Source organism: Choloepus didactylus, chromosome 16, assembly GCF_015220235.1.
Source record: "Choloepus didactylus isolate mChoDid1 chromosome 16, mChoDid1.pri, whole genome shotgun sequence".
NCBI lineage: Eukaryota > Metazoa > Chordata > Mammalia > Pilosa > Megalonychidae > Choloepus > Choloepus didactylus.
This window is the reverse complement of record NC_051322.1, coordinates 16,896,574-16,916,579: the sequence shown is the minus strand read 5'-3', so window position 1 is coordinate 16,916,579 and position 20,006 is coordinate 16,896,574. Positions and strand designations below refer to the sequence as shown.

The 20,006-nt window shown below is 38.3% G+C and overlaps 1 protein-coding gene across 7 annotated transcripts; it reads left to right on the top strand.

Moving 5' to 3' along the window:
* The first annotated feature begins 303 nt into the window (after positions 1-303).
* On the top strand, positions 304-17,598 carry SERPINB13 (serpin family B member 13). Of its 7 annotated transcripts, none has more exons than XM_037806126.1 (8): positions 304-468; positions 991-1,059; positions 9,378-9,395; positions 13,354-13,387; positions 13,865-13,984; positions 15,243-15,383; positions 15,604-15,761; positions 17,194-17,598. In XM_037806126.1, exons 1-8 carry the CDS (start codon positions 304-306, stop codon positions 17,596-17,598), a joined length of 1,110 nt encoding a protein of 369 aa, XP_037662054.1. The 7 variants fall into 7 exon arrangements, with proteins under 7 accessions (XP_037662054.1, XP_037662049.1, XP_037662052.1 ...); XM_037806121.1 differs by having other exon boundaries at positions 13,354-13,482; positions 13,867-13,984; XM_037806124.1 differs by lacking the exon at positions 9,378-9,395 and having other exon boundaries at positions 991-1,047; positions 13,354-13,482; positions 13,867-13,984.
* Positions 17,599-20,006: the final 2,408 nt, after the last annotated feature.

Here is a 20,006-nt window from a genome sequence, read left to right as displayed (position 1 = left end):
GAGATGGATAGATAGAGAGATGGATGGATGGATGGATGGAGGGAGGGAGGGATGGATGGATGGAAGGATGGATGGATGGATAGATGGATGCTCGGATAGATGGATGGATGGATGGACAGAATGATACAGTAAATGTGGCAAAAATGTTTAAAGTTGGAGGATCTGGGTGTCTGGGTGAGTGCCCTGTTGGAGTTCTCAGTGTGGGTTTTATATTATTTTTGCAACTGTCCTATACGTTTGAAATTATTTCCAAATAGTTTCAAAATGCTGTTTATTGCTGTTCCAGACTTCACTAATCTCGTCATGAATTCACTCGGTGCGGCCAACTATCAGTTTGGGCTTGATCTTTTCAAAGAGCTGAGGAAAACAAACGAAGGCAACATCTTCTTTTCCCCTGCGAGCATCTTGACAGCCATCGGCATGCTTCACCTGGGGGCCCGAGCGAGCACGGCCCGGCAGTTAGGGCAGGTAGGGACAGGCTGCCTTGGCTGTGCACCTACACACGCTCGTTTCCCGGACTCAGCCCTCTCAAATTACCTCGAAAATATGCTCATCTGAACTCTTGGGTCAGGACACTGAAAAAACAAATGAAGGGATGGAGCAGTTCAGGTCCACCAGGAAAGTCTTCTTGCCTCTTCCAATATCACCACGTCATTGCTCCCCGATTTCTCTTGAGTGGGGGCTGGGTGAGCAGCTTTCCCCGAAGCCACACTCTCCCAATTTCAAGGCAAGGGGTGAAGAACCAAAGCCACTGGGAGAAGTGACATAATCCCCACTTGAGTATAAACAACACGACCTGATGGGTAAATGAGTGGACAGGCCAGAACCGGCCCCTCTGAGGGGTCAGCGGATAACCCCAGATTTTGGCTTTGGGTTTTTGCAAGGAAGGAAATGAGGTTTCTTTCACAAATATCCAATTTTCCCCGACTGATTCTGTGTAAAGTTTTCTCTGCTCTGACCACTGCAGTAATATTTTTCTGTCTCTTTCAGGTGTTTCACACTGAAAAAGACACGGAAAGCTCAAGAATAAATGCTGGAGAAAAAGAGGTGAGGACCCATGTCATACAACCTTCAAACTGGGTGGGTTCTTTCTGGGGAAAGGGCAGGGCAGATGCGTGGAACGAGGTAACACTTAATGCTTACTGTTAAGCAATCATAATCACTGCAGCCAAGCCACATTGCTGAGATTAAACAATAATAATAAACCCTTAAAGTAATGAAGAGAACGTAACTACTATAATAAATCCTGGCAAAAAAAGTTACCATAGCAGTGTGGATAGGTTTTGGAGTTAAACAGATCTAGGTTCAAATCCTGGCTCCATCACCTAACAGCTTTGCCCTTTGGGCAAATTTGCTATCTTCTTTGGGCTCCTATGATGTGCCGAGGAGAGTTCTGGAACACTCTGGATGGTATTAGGTGTTGTTATTACTGAATTCCATTTTCATTTTAAAACCCCCAACTAGTGTTTTATTAAAAGCAAAAGTTAGTGCAGGAGAAGTGACTTCCTGGAGCCTCTTTGAGTTCTAGGATTCCTGTATTCCTCCCCTAAATCACGATCTGCTCCAACCTGGGAAAGGGGGTAAGTCCACCATGTCAGGGCTGAGCATCTGGGGTGGTCAGAGCTCTCGGCAAGGTCATTGCTGGCCAGACGGTAGTCACAGCCAGTTCCAGACCTTCGCGGCCTCTGGCTTGACTCACCCAGCAAATGTAAGCTGTCCATTCACAATCCCACAAGGCCAGGCTGTCTGGGCGACCTTCCAGGGTCCGCACAGCTCAACTGGGGCCCCCAAGCCCAGCTCTTCACTCAGTCAAGGGCACAGTTATTTTCAGAGCACTTTCCATCCAAGGCTCGGACGCCCATGCAGCACCTTTGTGTGAATTTGAAAAAGGCACAGCCCCGTGGACAGATGCCCCACCCCAGCGTGGCGACTGGGGTGTGGGAGGAGAATCTCAGCTCCCGTGCTCTGTAAAACCCCATGAGGCAGCCCAGGACTTCTCAGGGTGTGGCTGGGGTGGGAGGAGGAAAAAATTACTGCCTGAAAGGGTGTTAGGGCTGGGAGGAGTCCTGGAGGTCATCTACTGAAATCTCCTCACTAGACAAGGAGACTGGAAAAGGATTTACCCGGAGACAAGTCTGACGAATGCCATGTGATTATCACACGAATTCAGAGTATTCTTTTACAAAATAATTATGAAATCTCAAGACATACATAAGAAAGGAATGAAGAACAATGCAGTGAACACCCTTGAACACTCCCCACCCAGTGTAAGAAATAAACCAGATCAGCAGATGCCCCTGGGACCCCTGAGCACACCCCATCCTCTGCTGCAGAGGAAGTTCTACTACCTGAATTTGGCGTGCATTATTCCCATATATTTATTATCTTATGCATCTATATTATCTGCATAGTATATGGATATTGTTATTACATATCTATTTATTATTTACATAATAGCTTTGCAACTTGATTTTGTTGGCTCAGCGTATTTACAAGATTCATCTATTTTGATGAGTACTTGTAGTTCTAGTTGATTCATTTTATAGTTGTTTATCCATTTATGCTATTGATGGGTATGCTTTCTTTGTCCCTCTCTTCCTCCCTCTTTCATCCTTTCCTTCCTCTCTTCCTCCCTTCCTTCCTTTCCTGGAAGATTCAAGATTGTATATGTGGTTCACATTTGCGACTCACATTAAATTCCTAGCAGACAGTGCTGGTCTAGCATATTTCTGAGGAGTAGAGTGTTTGCGTCTTCAACTTCATAAGGCATTATCAAATTGTTTGCCAAAGAGAGGGACTGACGTGCATTCTGCTTAGCACCATATGCAGGCCCATTTCATACAGCTGTGCTGGGACAGTGGACCTGAAATCCTGCTAGTCTGATCACACCCAGTCATATATATATATGTATATTTTTTCCTGAATCTGTTGGTAATCATATGATTTTTCTTTTCTTTGTTAATGGAGTGAATTACATTAATACAGTTTCTAATGATAAGCCATTCTTGCATTTGTGTGATAATTAGTGTGATCATGATTTCTTTTTAACAATTATACATTATTGATATGGATTTGCTAATATTTTATAAGAAGTTTTTAAAAACTATGCTCATGAATGAAATCAATCTATAATATTTTTTTCTTATATTGCCCTTGCCAGTTCTGATATTGAAGTAACCCTAGGCTCACAAACTGGCATGGGTAATATTCCCTCTTTATTTCTATTCTCTGGAAGAGTTTGTATAAATTCAGAAACACATGATTTTTTTGGCAGAATTTAGATTTAGGTTGCCTGGATCTGGTGGCATTTTTGTGGTTGATTAGTTTTCTTTCCTTCCTTCTTCCCTCCCTCCTTCCCTTTTTTATTCTTTAGTTGTTAAGATTTTTAATTATTTAGACAGTTTCTTTAAAAAGTATAGGGTTTTATTTTCTTTTTGAGTTGGTTTTAAGTAATATTTTGGCTTATTTTCTATTTACATTTAAATTCAAATTTAATTGGAATACAGTTGTTCACGATTCCTGTACTGTCCCTTTGGTCTCTGCTGTATCTGTAGCTGTGCCCCCCTTTTCATTTGTAACACTATTTATTTATCTATCTATTTATTTATTTATATAGTCTATTTTACTCTATCAATCTTGTGAAAGTGTTATCAATTTTATAAGTCCTTACACATAACCAACTTGTGATTCTTTTAATGTCATTTCTTCCTTCACTAATGCTAATTCCTGCTCATATCTATCCTTCTTTCATATATATATTTATTTTGGTGGTAGGTAGGTGGTTGCTGTTTTACTAACCTAAACTGGATGTTTAGGCCATTAATTTTCTAATTAAGACTGTAATCTCATCAAGTTGCCTTAGAGAAATATTTTAGTTACATCCCCCAAACAAGCTTTTTTTCTTTTTCTAAGCTGGATATTCCTATTTGAGATTTTTACAGGCTTGCTTTTTTCCTTTGGTAAACTTAAAACTGAAGTATAACCTAGATACAGAAAGATGCACAAATTTTAAGTGCTCAGCTCAATTAACTTTTATAAAGGGATAAACCCATATGACTAAGACCCAGATAAAGATAATGAACTTTATCCACACCTAACAACACTTCCTTGTGTCTCTTCCAAATCATTATCTGGTTACCTCCTGAGAGGACTTTTATCATCACAGATTAGTTTTGTAAGTTTGAGCGCATTACTGCGTTAGAAAGCAGGCATCTTCTGTGCCCGGCCTTTTTGGGGTTTATTGTTTGTGATTTTAATCTGTGTTGTTGTGTCCTCATAGCTGCTGCTTCTTTTTTTTCTTTATTGCTGTGTGTATTCCATTGCATGACTGTACCACACTTTACTGATTTTTCTATATATGGATATTTGTTTTTTTCTAGTTTTTGGCTGTTATGAATCAAATTCATATGAACACTTTTGTACATGTCTTTTTTTGCACATATCAACTCATTTCTCTTGGGTTCTTACCCAGCAGTGGAGTTGCTGGGCCATAGGTTATATGTGTGTTCAGCTCTAGTAGATCCTACTAGTTTTCCAAAGTGGTTTTACTGATTTATCTCTCATCAGCAGTGGATGGAGAGTTCCAGTGGATGGAGAGTTCCACATCCTTGCCAACTTTTGTTATTATCCTTTTAAAAAACTTTATCCATTCTGATGGGTATACCTTGTAATTTTAATTTGCATTTTTCTGATGAATAATGATATTGGACACCTTTTCATAAGCTTATTAGCCATTTGATATCCTCTTTTATGAAATGCTTATCAAGTCTTTACTCACAATTTTTCCCTTGAATTATCTAATTTTATCTTATTGATTATTAAAAGTCCTTTATGTAATATGGACATGAATCTTTTTGTTGGATGTAGGTATTGGAAATATCCTCTCCCAGTCTGTCTTAGCATTCCAGGTCTTTTATGACAAATACCACACATTAAGCCAATGGCAATTGATTGCCTCCTGACTTTGGAGGCTAGAAGTCCAGCATCAACGCACTGGCAGGTCATGCTTTCTCCGGGAGCCTGCAGCATTCTGGCACTGGCTTGCCTCACTTCTGAGGGCTCCTTGGCTGGCATCTCTGCCTCCACCCCATGGCTTCTCCTGGCTTCTACTTCTTCTGCTTAGTCACCTATCTCTGTCTAGATTTCCTCTCTTTATAAGGTCTCCATTTATATGGAGTAAGTCCCACCTGATTCAATTCGGTGCCATCTAACTAGGCTCTTCAAAGATGCTATTCACAAATGAGTCCCCACCTTAACTAATAGTACATCTTCAAAGGTCCTATTTACAAATAGGTTCATACCTACGGGAACGCAGATTAAGCCTGGAACATTTGTTTCGTGGGGGACATGATTCAATCCCCAACACCACCCATTGGTGTTTTTTCACTCTCTTGATGTCTTTTGATGAACAGAAGTTCATAAATTTAACGAAGTCCTATTTATCAATCTTTTTGTTTAAGATTAGAGCTTCTTGAGTCCTGTTCAAGAAATTTTTGCCTCCTCCAATGTCATGAAACTAGTATCCTATGTTATCTTCATTCAGCACCATTTACTGATATGTATTACTTGGCACATTTGTCATAGATCAGGTGACTTATGTAAATATGCATCTGTTTCTGGACTCTATTCATTCCACTGGTCTATTTGACCCCCTTGGGCTAGTGCTACGCTGTCTTAATTACTATAGCTTTATAATCAGTCTTAAAATCTGGCAGTCTAAGTCTTCAACTTTGTTCCTTTTTTTCACTACTGTTGGTCCTTTGTGTTTCTATATACATTTTAGGATCAGTTTGTCAATTTCTACACAAAAAAAGCAAAAACTGACTGTGATTTTTATTTAGTCTACTTTGAATCTGTAGATTAATTTTGGGACAATTGACATTTTTGCAGTATTGAATTTTCCAATCCACCACATAGTACATTGATTCATTTATTTTGGTCTTTATTAATTTCTTTCCATGATACTTTAGATTTTTCTGTGTGGTAGGCTTCACATATTTCATTAGAGTTCATATTTTTGACCCAAAATATTCATATTATAGTTCACTCTCAAGTATTTAAAATTTTAAGCATGATTTATTTTTTTGCTTCATGAGTTACTAGACTTACTACTTACTATTTCTTAATATTATATTTTGTTTTGTTGTAGGTATCTTGTTTTTACTGATTTATAACTTAATAGTGTTGTGATAAAGACACATTCTGTAAGGTACCAATTATTTGAAATTTGTTAAGACTTGCTGTATGGCCCAGTATGTAATCTATTTTCTTTAATTTTCTCTTCATGGTTGAGAAGAATGTATAGTTCTTTTACTGTTGCTTGTAGGCTTCTAAATACCACTTAAAGCAAACTCATTTATTTATTGCATGAGCTTTTATATCTTTTCCAATAATTTCTGTTTTCTTGATTTATCAATTACTAGGAAAGATATGTTAAAGTTTCCTTGCATGATGGCTGGTTTGATTATTTCTTCTTAAGTATCTGTCACTTTTTGCTTAGCATATATTTAGGCCATGTTACTTGTGCATTAATTTTCGAGATTGTTTTATCTTTCTGGTCAATTAAACCCTTTTCAAAAATGAGTAATGTTTTATGCTTTAAACGTTTTTTTTCTTTTTGCATATAAACATAGCTATGAAAGCCTTCTTTCAATTGGTATGTTTCTGATATATCCTTTATTATCTTTTATTTTAAAAAGTTGTTTTTTTCTTTATTAGAGAAGTTGTGGGTTTAAGGAATAAATCATGCATAAAATACAGAATCCCCATATTCCACTCTACCACCAACGCTTTGCATTGGTGTGGAATATTTGTTACAATTGATGGTGGCCACATTTTAATAATTGTACTATTAATTAAAGCCCATGGTTTTACTTAGGGTTCACTGTGTAGTGTAGTTCCATGGATTTTTTAAAAAAATTCTATTCTGTAACCATATATATAATCTAATATTTCCCCTTTTAATCATATTAAGATTTATATTTTAGTGTTGTTAATTGCATTCACAATGTTGTGCAACCATCACCACCATTCATTATCAAAACATTCCATCATTCCAAATACAGTCCTGTACATTTTAAGCCTTAACTTCCCATTCCCTATCTTTTATTTTTAACCCCTCTGTTTTTAATCTTTTAATATGCCTTTTAAAGATGAAACTAAAAAATCTGGTTGAGAATCTGCCTTTTAACTGGAAAGTTTAGTTTGTTTTACATAATTGGATTGCTGATATATTGAGAATTTTTTCTACTGTATTGTTTGGGGCTTTCTGTTTGTTCCTTTCCATCCTTTCTTAGCTTCTTTTGAATTGTGATTTATTTTTTTAATCACAATTCCCCCCTTTCTACTATTTTGGGAGTCCTACACTCTATATCTATTCTCTCCTTTCTTGCCTTTTGGAAGAATGTTAGAATTCTTATTCTATTCTTAATGAACATATTTCACTTAAGATTAAATTTAATCAATAGGTCTATCCTTCTGAACAATGAACATTTGCGTTTCGGTAGCTGTCCTCCTATCTTACATTATTATTACCTGGTATTTTGCTTCTGTCTTGTCATTTTATGTATTTCAAAATTTGACATTATCATTGTTGTCTCACCTGCTTGTATTTATATAGATTTATCCTCATAAATTTCTTTCTTCATCATACCTTCTTAGACTTAGACTTTCCTTCCGAGATCATTAAACTTCCTTATGTCAAACATTTTTTTGGGAAATTCCTTTATTAAGTATTTATACATGTTAAATGCTGCCAGGCTGTGTTTGTTTATGTTCCTGAATGAATGCTTAACTATATATTGAATTCTACGTTAACATTTTCTCTCAATCCTTTGAAAATATCATTCCATTCTCTGCTTCTATTGCTGCTTTTGAGGCGTTAATTTAGTAGGAATTCTTCAGTAGGTGATCTCTGGTTGCATTTAAGTTTTGTTCTTTGCTTTTGTTGTTCTTGAATTTTACCACAATGTTTCTAAGTGCGGATTCCTCCTATTTATCATGACTTTGATTTACTGTGCTTTATGAATATGAAAATTCATATCTTTCATTAATTCTGGAAAATTTTCAGCCTCTTAAATTTTTTAATTATGAATTTCCCACATTCTCTCTTTTCTTGCCTTTTGGAAGAGTGTTAGAATTATTATTCTATTCTAGATCTCTTGATCTCTCATATATTTTGCATTACTTTTTGTCTTTGTGCTCCATTTTGAGAAAATTGTTCAGCTCTATCTTTTGTTCACTAATTTTTATAGCACCGAGTCTAATGTTTAACCCATCTATTGAGCTTTCAATTTCAATGCTTATATTTATTCATATCTGGAAGTTCTCGTTAATGGTTAAAATGACTTGATTGTTGTTGATCATATCATATTCCTTGACCACATTGTCAACATTGTCATTTTTGCTCACATTGTCAATATATTGCTTTTTTTATTGTGATTGTCCACATACCATACAATTATCCAAAGATCCAAAGTGTACAATCAGTTGCCCCCAGTACCATCATACAGCTGTGCATCCATCACCACAATTAATTTTTTTTCAATTTTTAGAACATTTTCATTACTCCAGAAAAGAAATAAAGAAAAAAAAAAAAAAAAAAGGAAACTCAAATCCCCCCATATCCCTAACCACCCCACCCCATTGTTGACTTATAGTATTGGTATAGTACATTTCTTATTGTTTATGAAAGAATGCTAAAATACTACTAACTGTACTATATAGTTTGCAATTGGTATATATATATATTTTCCTATATATCCCTCTATTATTGACTTCTAGTTGTAGTGTCATATATTTGTTCTGGTTCATGAAAGAGATTTCTAATATTTGTATGGTTAGTCTTGGACATTGCCCACCACAAGGTTCATTGTTTTATACATTCCCATCTTTTAACCTCCAACTTTCCTTCTGGTGACATACATGACTCTGAGCTTCCCCTTTCTACCACATTCGCGCACTATTAAGCACCGTTAGTTATTCTCACAACGTGCTACTGTCACCTCTGTTCATTTCCAAACATTTGAGTTCAACCTAATTGAACATTCTGCTCATAATAAGCAACCGCTCCCCATTCTTTAGCCTTGTTTTATATCCTGGTAACTTTTATTTCATGTCTATGAGTTTACATATTATAATTAGTTCATATCAGTGAGACCCTGCAATATTTGTCCTTATGTGTCTGGCTTATTTCACTCAGTATATTGCCCTCAAGTTTTCATCATCCACCTATTTTTTTTTTAAGATGGTTTTGTTCACACACCATACATCCCATTCTAAGTAAACTATTGATTGTTCCCTGTATAGTCACTTATTTATGTGTTCGCCACCCTCACCACTATCTATATAAGGACATCTCCATTTCTTCCACAAAGCAGGAGGAAGAGTCAAAGAAGGTAGAGAGGCAAAAGAAAAAGAATAAAGAAAGAGAGAAACAAACAAACAAAAAAAACCACACAAAAACCAAAAGAACAACAACAACATGACAGCTAGGGAAGCAGCAAAATGAAGATAACCTTAAATTAAAGTAGAATAAAATCAGACAACATTACCAATGCCAAGAGTCCCATACCCTTCCCTTATGTCCCCCTCTTACATGTATTTAGCCTTAGTATATTGCCTTTGTTACATTAAAGGAAGCATAATACAATAATTCTGTTAATTATAGTCTCCAGTTTATGTTGATTGTATTTTTCCCCCAATACCTCCCTATTTTTAACACCTTGCAAGGTTGGCATTCACTTTTCTCCCTCATGAAAAAACATATTTGTACATTTTATCACAATTGTTGAACACTCTAGGTTTCACTGAGTTATACAGTCCCAGTTTTTATCCTTCCTCTTTTCTTCTGGTTTCCCACATGCTCCTAACCTTCCTCTTCCAACCGTATTCATAGTTAACTTTGTTCAGTGTACATTGCTGTGCTACCATCACCCAAAACTGTGTGCCAAACCTCTCACTCCTGTCTTTTCCTATCTGTCTGTAGTGCTCCCTTTAGTATTTCCTGTAGAGCAGGTATCTTGTTCACAAACTCTCTCATTGTCTGTCTGTCAGAGAATATTTTGAACTCTCCCTCATATTTGAAGGACAGTTTTGCTGGATATAAGATTCTTGGTTGGTGGTTTTTCTCTTTCAGTATCTTAAATATATCACCCCACTTCCTTATTGCCTCCATGGTTTCTGCTGAGAAATCCACACATAGTCTTATTAAGCTTCCTTTGTATGTGAGGGGTCATTTTTCTCTTGCTGCTTTCAGGATTCTCTTTGTCTTTGACATTTGATAGTCTGATTATTAAGTGTCTTGGCATATGCCTATTCAGATCTATTCTGTTTGGAGTATGCTGCGCTTCTTGAATCTGTAATTTTATGTCTATCATAAGAGATGGGAAAATTTCATTGATTATTTCCTCTATTATTGCTTCTGCCCCTTTTCCCTTCTCTTCTGGGACACCACTGACATATACATTCTTGCATTTTGTTTTGTCCTTAAGTTCCTGGAGACGTTGCTCGTATTTTTCCATTCTTTTCTCTATCTGCTCCTTTGCATGTAGGCTTTCAGGTGCCTTGTTCTCCAGTTCCTGAGTGTTTTCTTCTGCCTCTTGAGATCTGCTGTTGTATGTTTCCATTGTGTCTTTTGTCTCTTGTGTTGTGCCTTTCATTTCCATAGATTCTGTCAGTTGTTTTTTTCGAAATTTCGATTTCTGCCTTATGTACCCCCAGTGTCTTCTTTATAGACTTTATCTCTTTTGCTGTATCATCCCTAAACCTTTTGAATTGATTTAGCATTAGCTGTTTCAATTCCTGTATCTCAGTTGAAGTGTAAGTTTGTTCCTTTGACTGGGCCATAACTTTGTTCCTCTTAGTGTAGGTTGTAGTTTTCCGTTGTCAAGGCATCTGGCCTCCTTGGCCACCCCAATCAGGTTTTCCCAGGTGAGAACAGGCTCAGGTCCCAGAAGGAAGAAATATTCAGTATTTGGTTTCCCTGATGGTGTGTCTTAGAGGATTGACACACCCTGTGCTTTTCTGCCCAGCAGGTGGCATCTGTCAGTCTGTCACTCCAGACTGGTGTAAGGAGGTGTGGCCTGTGGCTGTTTTCCCCCTGGCTCTGAGGTCTGGTTCTGAATGGAAGGCGGATAGTAGAGCTTGGCAACTCCTTCTTCCTCTTAGGGAAGATACACACCCTAGAGAGAGGTCATTTGCATATAAATAGATTCTTTGTTTCTCTGACTCTGCTATATCCACCCTTGTCTGGGTCAGAGTGCAGCAAGTTTAAAATGGCTGAGGCTTTCTCTACTGCAGAACACTGTGAGCTGAAAATGTCTGAGGCTTTCTCCACTGAGCTGCCCAGGTTGAGAGGGAGAGAAAGGGACAGAAAGCCCCATTTTAGGGTCAGTCTATGGCCCACAGATTCACCTGTCAGCCAGAGAGAGCACCCAATCCTTTGGGCTCCCTGTCCTGAGACAGATACGTCCCCTGACTCTCCAAGGTCAGTCATCACTAAAAACCTCTGTGTGCTTGTTGGGGATTCATAGTTTGTATTGAGCAGTTAACATTTGTTAATTAAAACCCTACTTGGAGCTGGGCTGAGGTATAGTCACTTTTTCAGAGAGTGCTGCTCTCTATCATAGCTAGGCTCTGCAGCTCAGGTTGCTGTGAGGGAGGGGCTCTTGGCTCAGGTCCACAGTTTTTACTTACAGATTTTATGCTGCAATCTTGGGCATATCTCCCAATCTAGGTTGTTTTATGATGTGTGGACAGTCACAGTCATCTCCCAGCAGTTATTCCATATCTTTTACTAGTTGTTCCTTGTTTTTTATTAGTTGCTTTGGGGGGACTACCTAACTTCCACTCCTCTCTATGCCACCATCTTCTCCCTAATATATTGCTTTTTAAAAGTGATATCTGACAATGCCAACATATAAATTCCTAGGAGTCTAATATGGAAGTTTGCTGTATTTTTATATGGATCTTATTTTCTCATGATTTGCAGTTGTAGAATATGAGCTTATATTTGGCTTATATTGAGGCTTGGGCTGTGGTTATCTTTCTAATAAAGAGAATTATTTTTCTGGAAGAGGATCCTGGGGTGTTACAAACCCAGATTTACTTAGTTAATTTCTTAGCTTGGGGTTTCCCAGGTCACCAAGTAGTGTAAGTTCAAACCACAAACCTGTTTGACAGCAGGCCCTTCCTCTCTTTCCCCATTAGTGGGTCAACTCAGTCACAACTGGTCCACCAGGGAAATATCCCCACCACATCCATCTCTTTATGTCAATCCATTATTCCCCCAAAGATGCCAAAGCCCTGATCTGCACATACCACACCCCAGACAATCTGAGCAGCCATAGAAAGGCCACCAGTCATTTAAAGGCTCATTGTAGCAGGAAGGTGGCCCAGAGGTCAGATTCGATCTGAGATATTTTGTTAGAGCAGCACATGTTTATATTTTGAATTTGAATGCCTTCAAATATTCATTAGCCACCCACAAAAAATAATGGAGTGTCTATTATGTATCAGGTACTATATAGACATTGGGAAACCAGTAGAGAAGTAAAGAGATAAAATACACCCACAAACAAAAAAGCCATGGACTTCATATCTAGCAGAGGAAGACTCTTCTGTTCTCAGGTACAATCAGGAATGGGCTGTTGAGTTCAAAACTAAAATGCCTCTCCCTTGCATCCAATGCAAATGGAAGCAGCCAGCCCTCCGCGACGTCACACCACAGGCAGGCAGAAGGGTTCCTGTCTGTTCCAGGGAAGTGTGCTGGGTCAGCCCTCCGCCGTGGGGTAGTCCTCAGCCCACAGACAGGAAACAGATGGGTCCTACGATGAAAGGTCCAGAAATGTCTGGGTGTTTTTCCTGAGATGAAGATAAATCTTCCTTCATCTCAGTGTGGAACACCGAGAAATGGCCATTTACACCAGAAGGAGTCACTTTGTATATCCAGAGTCTGGAACAGAAATTTCCAAACTTTAGAGAGGATAAGAATCATCCAGGGGTTCAACTACTTTCCTCAAGATGCCTAGAGCCTTGAGGGGAGTTAAAAACAAACCTGTGAAAGTTTAGAGAACAGTTACATGAGAGATCAGAATGCAATGTGAGCCAGAGAAGCAAGAGCTGTGGTATTGGGCAGGCAGGGAAGACCTGTTGGTGGAGCTGAGTTAGCTCATGACTTCCATTATCCAATGATTTGTGTAAAAGCCACCTGACGTCCAGGTGCCATACCAAGTTCATGGTCCACCCTCAAGGCTGCCAAACTGAGGTAAAGAAACGGCAGCCATATCTGTTTGGTAGAGCATCTAAGCTTTCTTTTTCAAGACAACCCATTGATTTTTTGTTTTGATGTTGAAGATTGAGAAGACAGAAGAGATACATCAGCAGCTCCAGAAGTTTTTGACTGAGATGAACAAACCCACAAATGATCATGAACTGAGCATAACCAACAGGCTGTTTGGAGAAAAGACATACCTTTTCCTTCAAGTGAGTTTCTCTGTGCCCGCCATGTCTGTGACTGTGTTCACAAATGGTAACGTGGCCCTGTGAGGACTGTAGGGGCTTGAGTCATGCTGCCTGCCGTGGCTACCTGCTTTGCCCACTTACCTGGTGGGCTCACATGGTGCTCTCAGACATTCAGACCCTTTGGGATCTTCCTTTTCCTCTTGGCAGTTCCGAACCTTATTTTTGCCTTAACCACATTGTACCTGTATACAAATGTCTATTGGGGTATGCACAGAGATTTGCCCAGGGCTAAAATTCCCAGCTTACTCTGTTAGTCATCCTGATATACAGATAAATTTAGAGATGTTGGCAATTGATAAATTGACTTTTTGATTTCTTTCTATTCTTTCTCTGTTTCTCTTAAAGAAATACTTAGATTATGTTGAAAAATATTACCATGCTTCTCTGGAACCTGTTGATTTTGTAAATGCTGCAGAAGAAAGTCAAAAGAAGATTAATTCCTGGGTTGAAAGCCAAACTCATGGTAGAGTATGAGTGGGTAATTCATTATAAATAATTCTTGATTATCTACTGTGAGTGAAGACTGAGCCTGGCACTGCATGGGATGCAGGCAATCATACGGGTTTGCAGGGTTGGAAGGATAAGGCTGGGTAGGGAGGGTGGTGGCGGGCACTGCGATGGAGGAGTGGTCTGAGTTAACGTGGGAGAGCCAGCGGGAGCCAGGATGGTATCACAAGAGGCCAACTGCGCGGAAACACTTGGGGGAGCGTTCTCTGCTCCTGGCTGTAAATTGCAATGTCTCTGTGGTTTAGGAACCTGGGCTTAGGTTTGTGTTGGGTTCATATCCTTTCCTTTAATAAGAGAGTTTCTGAATCTGAGTCCCTAAGTGCAAATGTCATAGGGGTTTCCTTTCCCTTTGTTAAGTGAGAAACTTGCCATCAAGACTTGTCTTTGCACCTGCAGGGGGGCCACAGGGCCTCACCTCCACTCCAGCGACATTCAGGGATTATCACAACCTTCAGTCCCATCCGCAGTGGAGGACTTGACAAATTATGAACCAAACATTCAAGAAATACCTGAGAATGTTAATTTGGAAACGCTCTTTGGGGAACAATAGCTGATAGCTTAGTGTTTGAATCATTAGATTGCATTTTTTATTCCCATTGTCATGGAGACCTCTGTTATTTCAGAATGCATTTTTTCTTAATGTTTAGTCCAAAGGAAAAAAAATTAAAAGAAGCAGAAATAAAGGGGATCTGTTAAAGGGTTGGCTGAAGGTAGTTTTCTTAGTGTGGGATGGAGTGAAGTTACCTTGACAGTAAATTAAACAATTTCTAAATCTCAGGTGGTAATTATACAGAATGGGCAAAAATAAAGACTAGCTAACACTTACTGAGTGCTTATTACGTGCCAGAAACCCTGTGGAGCAGGTTTCATTCCTGTTTTACAGATGTGGAAACTGAGGCACAGATAACTTAATAACTTGTCCAAGATTCCTTAACTGATAAGAGGCAAAACTGGGTGCTAACAGAGGTGATCCGACCCCAGAGCCCAAATTCTTAACCATCACACCTCTCTGCCCCCAGCAGGATAAATGGGTGATGGGCAAAGTAAGAGGCTCCTTACCGATTCTGCCAGCAAACCCTTGGTTGGCAATACCTTCAGGTGCTGGTCTGGCTGTTTTGAATGATTAGTCAGTTCCATCTGCATTGTACCTCCATGCATGTCACTTGTAATTTTGAAGATGGACCAATTTTTTTGTTGTTGCTCTTCGTTTGCAGAAAAAATCAAGAACCTGTTTCCAGATGGCTCTCTTAGCAGTGCCACCAAGCTGGTGCTGGTGAACACAGTTTATTTTAAAGGACAATGGGACACGGAATTTAAGAAAGAAAATACCAAGGAGGAGGAATTTTGGCTGAATAAGTTATGCTTCTTAAGTTATTTATGTGATATGCCTCCTATATAGGATATAAAAATCTAAAGTCATATCTGAGCAAATCTATAATGGGAGATTATATAGTAAATGCTAACTCTTGAGGCTCTGATCTTTAGCATTATCTTAGGCGGATCTAATTATTTTGATGCCCTAATGTGGTTGTTTTGTGTCTCTCTTGACATTCATTTTTTTCTGTTAATTTCTGTAGGGCACAAGTAAATCTGTGCTGATGATGAAACAACACCATTCCTTTAAATTCACCTTCTTAGAAGACTTGCAGGCCAAAATTCTGGGAATTCCATACAAAGGCAAGGACCTAAGTATGTTCGTGCTGCTGCCAAATGACATAGATGGACTGGAGAAGGTAAGCACGTGCATCTTCCCATTCTTGAGCCCATTTTCTGATGCTTTGTGTACCAAAGCTTGATCTGGGTGAGTCTGGAAATGGGGCTTCCAAATATTTAACATTCTGGGAAGCAGGTACAGATGGATGTCTAAGGAGGAACATTAAATAGTATTAGAGTTATTGAGAAGAACCAGCACCAAAATATTTTGATATGAACTGAAATGGAAATTTAAGACCATGTAGAAATTCTACATGTCGCCCACCATTCTGAGGAATGATTGATATCTATAGACCTTCTTCCTAGAAAAAAAAATCATATATGCCCAAATATAGCAAATAGTGCATATTATTCAGTAGGCTCATGGCCTTCTGAATTTCTTTCTTAGACCCTCAGTCAGGAACCCCTGGTTAAATGTCCTTGATTTAGTTCAACCCACTTTGAGTTTTACAGAAGAAAGGTTGCAGTGTTCTGTGTTTTTGAAATCAGGGAAGTTTTGTTTTGAATCCCTGTTCTTCTTCTAAGAATATCTGCCCTTTAAGCTTCTTAACTTCCCTGAAACTCAATATTCTCCCATCTATAAAATGGACTCCACAGTGCTTAATTGGTAGTGCTGTAGTGATTGGAGATGATAGATAGATAGAAAGATAGCCTAGAGCAGATCTAGGGCACAGAAAGTACTCAGTAAGTGATAGCTACTACATAGTACAATACTGGATGCTGTACTGTTGCTATAGAATAGTACTATTAGTAGCATTATAAATTGGAAGTTATTTTGGGACAGAAAAATGACAGTATGTATGAAAGCTTCAAGAGTATTCTACTCCGATTAAAAAATTCCAAAGAAAATAATTTTCTTTCTGAGCCAAATCGGGAATTTCAGACTTAAATACAATAGGATACCTAGTTTGCAGTTCAGAGATGAAGCCTTAGTAATTGTTGTATCTGCAGCATCTATTTTAGTGCCTAGTACATACTAGATGTTTGTAAGGTGAATGAATGGATGAATATTAGGTAAACTGTATATCAGCTTGAGTTAGCAAACTGCTGTTCTCCAACAGTTTGAAGATATTTTGGAGAAATAGGCATATAGTGTGAAAAATTTTACATTATATCACGTAAAGCTGCATTCATTGTGATTGCAACTACGTAAAAATATATATACGTCCAAGGTAGTAAAAAATGAAACTATTAAATTAGTAGACTAAAAAACGACATTTCTCATCTTTAAAAATTCCTTTAATGCTAATGGACTTTCAACATGTACAGATAATTTAAATTGAGAAACATATAAGACAACTGCTTGCTACATGAAACAACTGTCAGGAGAAATGAAATTTACAGTTTTTGACTAACATTAATAATTTCTGATGGATACAATTCAGCATTACACTGTTTAAAATTTTTATTGCCAATCATGCCATTCTGCCCTCTTTTTTTCTATAAAAATAGATTATAGATAAAGTAACTCCTGAGAAGTTGATAGAATGGACTAGCCCAAGGCATCTGGAAGAAAAGAATGTGAACTTGAGCTTGCCGCGGTTCGAAGTGGAAGACACTTACGACCTTGCAGCGGCCCTGGCCGCCCTGGGGATGGCGGATGTCTTCAGCGAGCAGGCGGCGGACTTTTCAGCAATGTCCGCGAGGTCTGGGCTGCACGCCCAGAGCTTCCTGCACAGCTCCTGGATGGTGGTGACCGAGGGAGGCACCGAGGCCGCAGCCGCCACCGGCATGGGCCTCGCCAGCACATCCGCCGGAGGTTTTGAAAACGTTCACTGCAATCATCCTTTCCTGTTCTTCGTCAGGCACAACGAGACCGACAGCATCCTCTTCTTCGGCAGATTTTCTTCTCCTTAGGACGGTCATCGCCTTGGCGTTGGTGCTGTTGGGGAAAAACCCCCAAAGAACGCTGGAAAGTAGGAATCGATTCTGGAAATAGTTTGTTCTCCAGATCAATGATTTAGTGACTGTAATTGTTTTGTGGGTTTGTAATTTTCCTCGAAAGTGAGATGTCCTTTTGTTTGTGACATGTGTGAAGTGAGCCAAACCAAAAAACGCGTTTTGGGCTCACTGACATTCTCCCTTTGGCTTTTTGAGAATAAATGGTTATCTTGTTGAAATTTCGTGCACTGAAAAGGAGGGAAACAGTTTCTGCAATAAAGAGGGTGGATTAGTGATTTTGGAGGCCCTCCAGTTCTAATAGTTTGGAATACGATAATATACAAGTAAAATAAAACAATAACTTACTCAATCCATGTGTTTTTTCCTCTCTCAGCAGATATTGTGGTCAACTGCGCAAAGAAAAGAGAATTTTGAAGCAAATTAGCAAAACGTAAATTATAACTCAAAAGACAAGACAAAATAAAACAGCATATAAGACAGAGGATTCTTGTAGTTTCATCCTCCAGCCTAACAAAGTACTTTATTCATTGTTAGTTGCATAAGCATTTTGATATAGTGAAATAATTGTGATATTTGTAAAGTTTAAATATTGTAGCTAATCAATGTTCCTGCCCTGCCACCTTTCTAGGCTTTCAAAGTACTTTTAGGAGAGCAGGTATTTTTTGTTTTGTTTTGTTTTGTTCCTCTTTTTTCCCTATTCAGATATTTCTGGTTATTTTGTGAGTGGGGTGTAGGTATTATCAAATAATATTTTCTTGAAGGTGCTTTTTGAAAGCTCTGAATCTATTCCTGACACTCTTTATTGTGGGTCTGGTTTGATTTTATTTTTTCAATTTTTAACAAGATCACATTACTGACATTTTTTAACAGCTCTAATGAGCTATATTTTACATAACATCAAATTTATACATTGTAAGTGTACAATTCAGTGATTCAATGATTTTTAGTACATTTCTCAAGTTGTGCAACTCTCACCATGATCCAGTGTTAGAACATTTCCAATATCCTGAAAAGTTTCCTCATGCCTGTTCCCATCTCCTTGGCAAACACTGCTGTGTTCCCTGTTTTTATAATTTTTTCTTTTCTGATGGTGCTGAATAGAATTGGTGGGGATGGACAGCCCCACCTTGTTTCAAAGCTTATGGGGTAAAGCATCCAGTTTGCATGGTTAAGTCAGACATTAGTTGCAAATTTATCTTAGATTGTCTTGTCAAGGCACCTGGAATACCAGGTACACACACAGAAAACAGGTTCTTGGTATATATTGGCTGCATCAATGAAATTGTCTTGTTGGAACAGCATTTTACTTTTTGTTATGGAAAGTTTCAGACATCTACAAAAGTAGAAGGAATGGAAAAATTAATATCCATCCTTATAAAATATCGGTTCATATCCAATCTTGTTTCATTTATTCCCCTTCCCACTACCCTACACTCAGAATATTTTGAAGCAATTCCTAGACATCATATTATTTCATCCATACATAGTTCATTATGTAATTCCCAAGGATAAGATTTGTTTTTAAAATCTAACATAATACCATTCTCACACCTAAAATATTAACAATAATTCCTTAATCTCATCAAATTTCCTGTCAGTTTTGACATTTCCTTGGTTTTCTTATAAAACATATTTTAGAATTTGTTTGAATGGGGTCCATATATTGTGACTGGTTAATATGTCTCTGAAATCTGTCATAATCTATAGTCGTGCCTCCGTCTTCCCATTTGTTTTTCTTTGCAAGTATTTGTTGTTGTTGAAGAAATCAATCATTTGTCTTATAGAGTTTCCGCAACCTAGATTTTATTGATTACATCTCTGTTGTATTGTTTATCATATCCCTGTCCTATCTGTTCTGCATAAGGTGGTAATTAGATTTAGGGGCTTGATCAGATCCAGGTTTGTTGTTTTTGGACAAGATTACTTGTGGCTGGTGCCATGTCATTCCATCTGGAGGTACCTCATGTCTCATTATTTGCATCCTCCTCGCCCTTTGTGATATTAGCACTCGTTGGTTATCCTGGCCTGGATCCACCTTCATTAAGGATTGTAAAATAGTGACACTTGAGTTCCATTAAAACTTCTTAATTATCTGGGATACTTCTATAAAGAGTAATTTCCTTCCATTATTACCTATTTCATTATTTGGAGGTACAGTTTGTATAGGAAAGGCAAGATAAAGGGTGAGTTACTTCCTTTGGTATAGTAGTTTTCAAAATAATGAGTTGATTCTCTAACATCTTTAAAAGATGACCAGACAGCTGCTTATTTAATATTAGTATGAGTTCATGGGTGTCAACCAGTTTGGTGTGCTTTAATTTGTTCCTGATATTATCTTTATGCATATTGAAATGTGTCTCTTT

What these genes read in the sequence shown, in the direction of transcription:
- SERPINB13 (XM_037806121.1), top strand. Translation starts at nt 304, where the DNA reads ATGAATTCACTCGGTGCGGCCAACTATCAGTTTGGGCTTGATCTTTTC. An exon ending in CGGCCCGGCAGTTAGGGCAG is followed by an intron (nt 469 to 990) that starts GTAGGGACAGGC and finishes TGTCTCTTTCAG; the next exon opens with GTGTTTCACACTGAAAAAGA. An exon ending in GGTTGAAAGCCAAACTCATG is followed by an intron (nt 13,985 to 15,242) that starts GTAGAGTATGAG and finishes CTTCGTTTGCAG; the next exon opens with AAAAAATCAAGAACCTGTTT.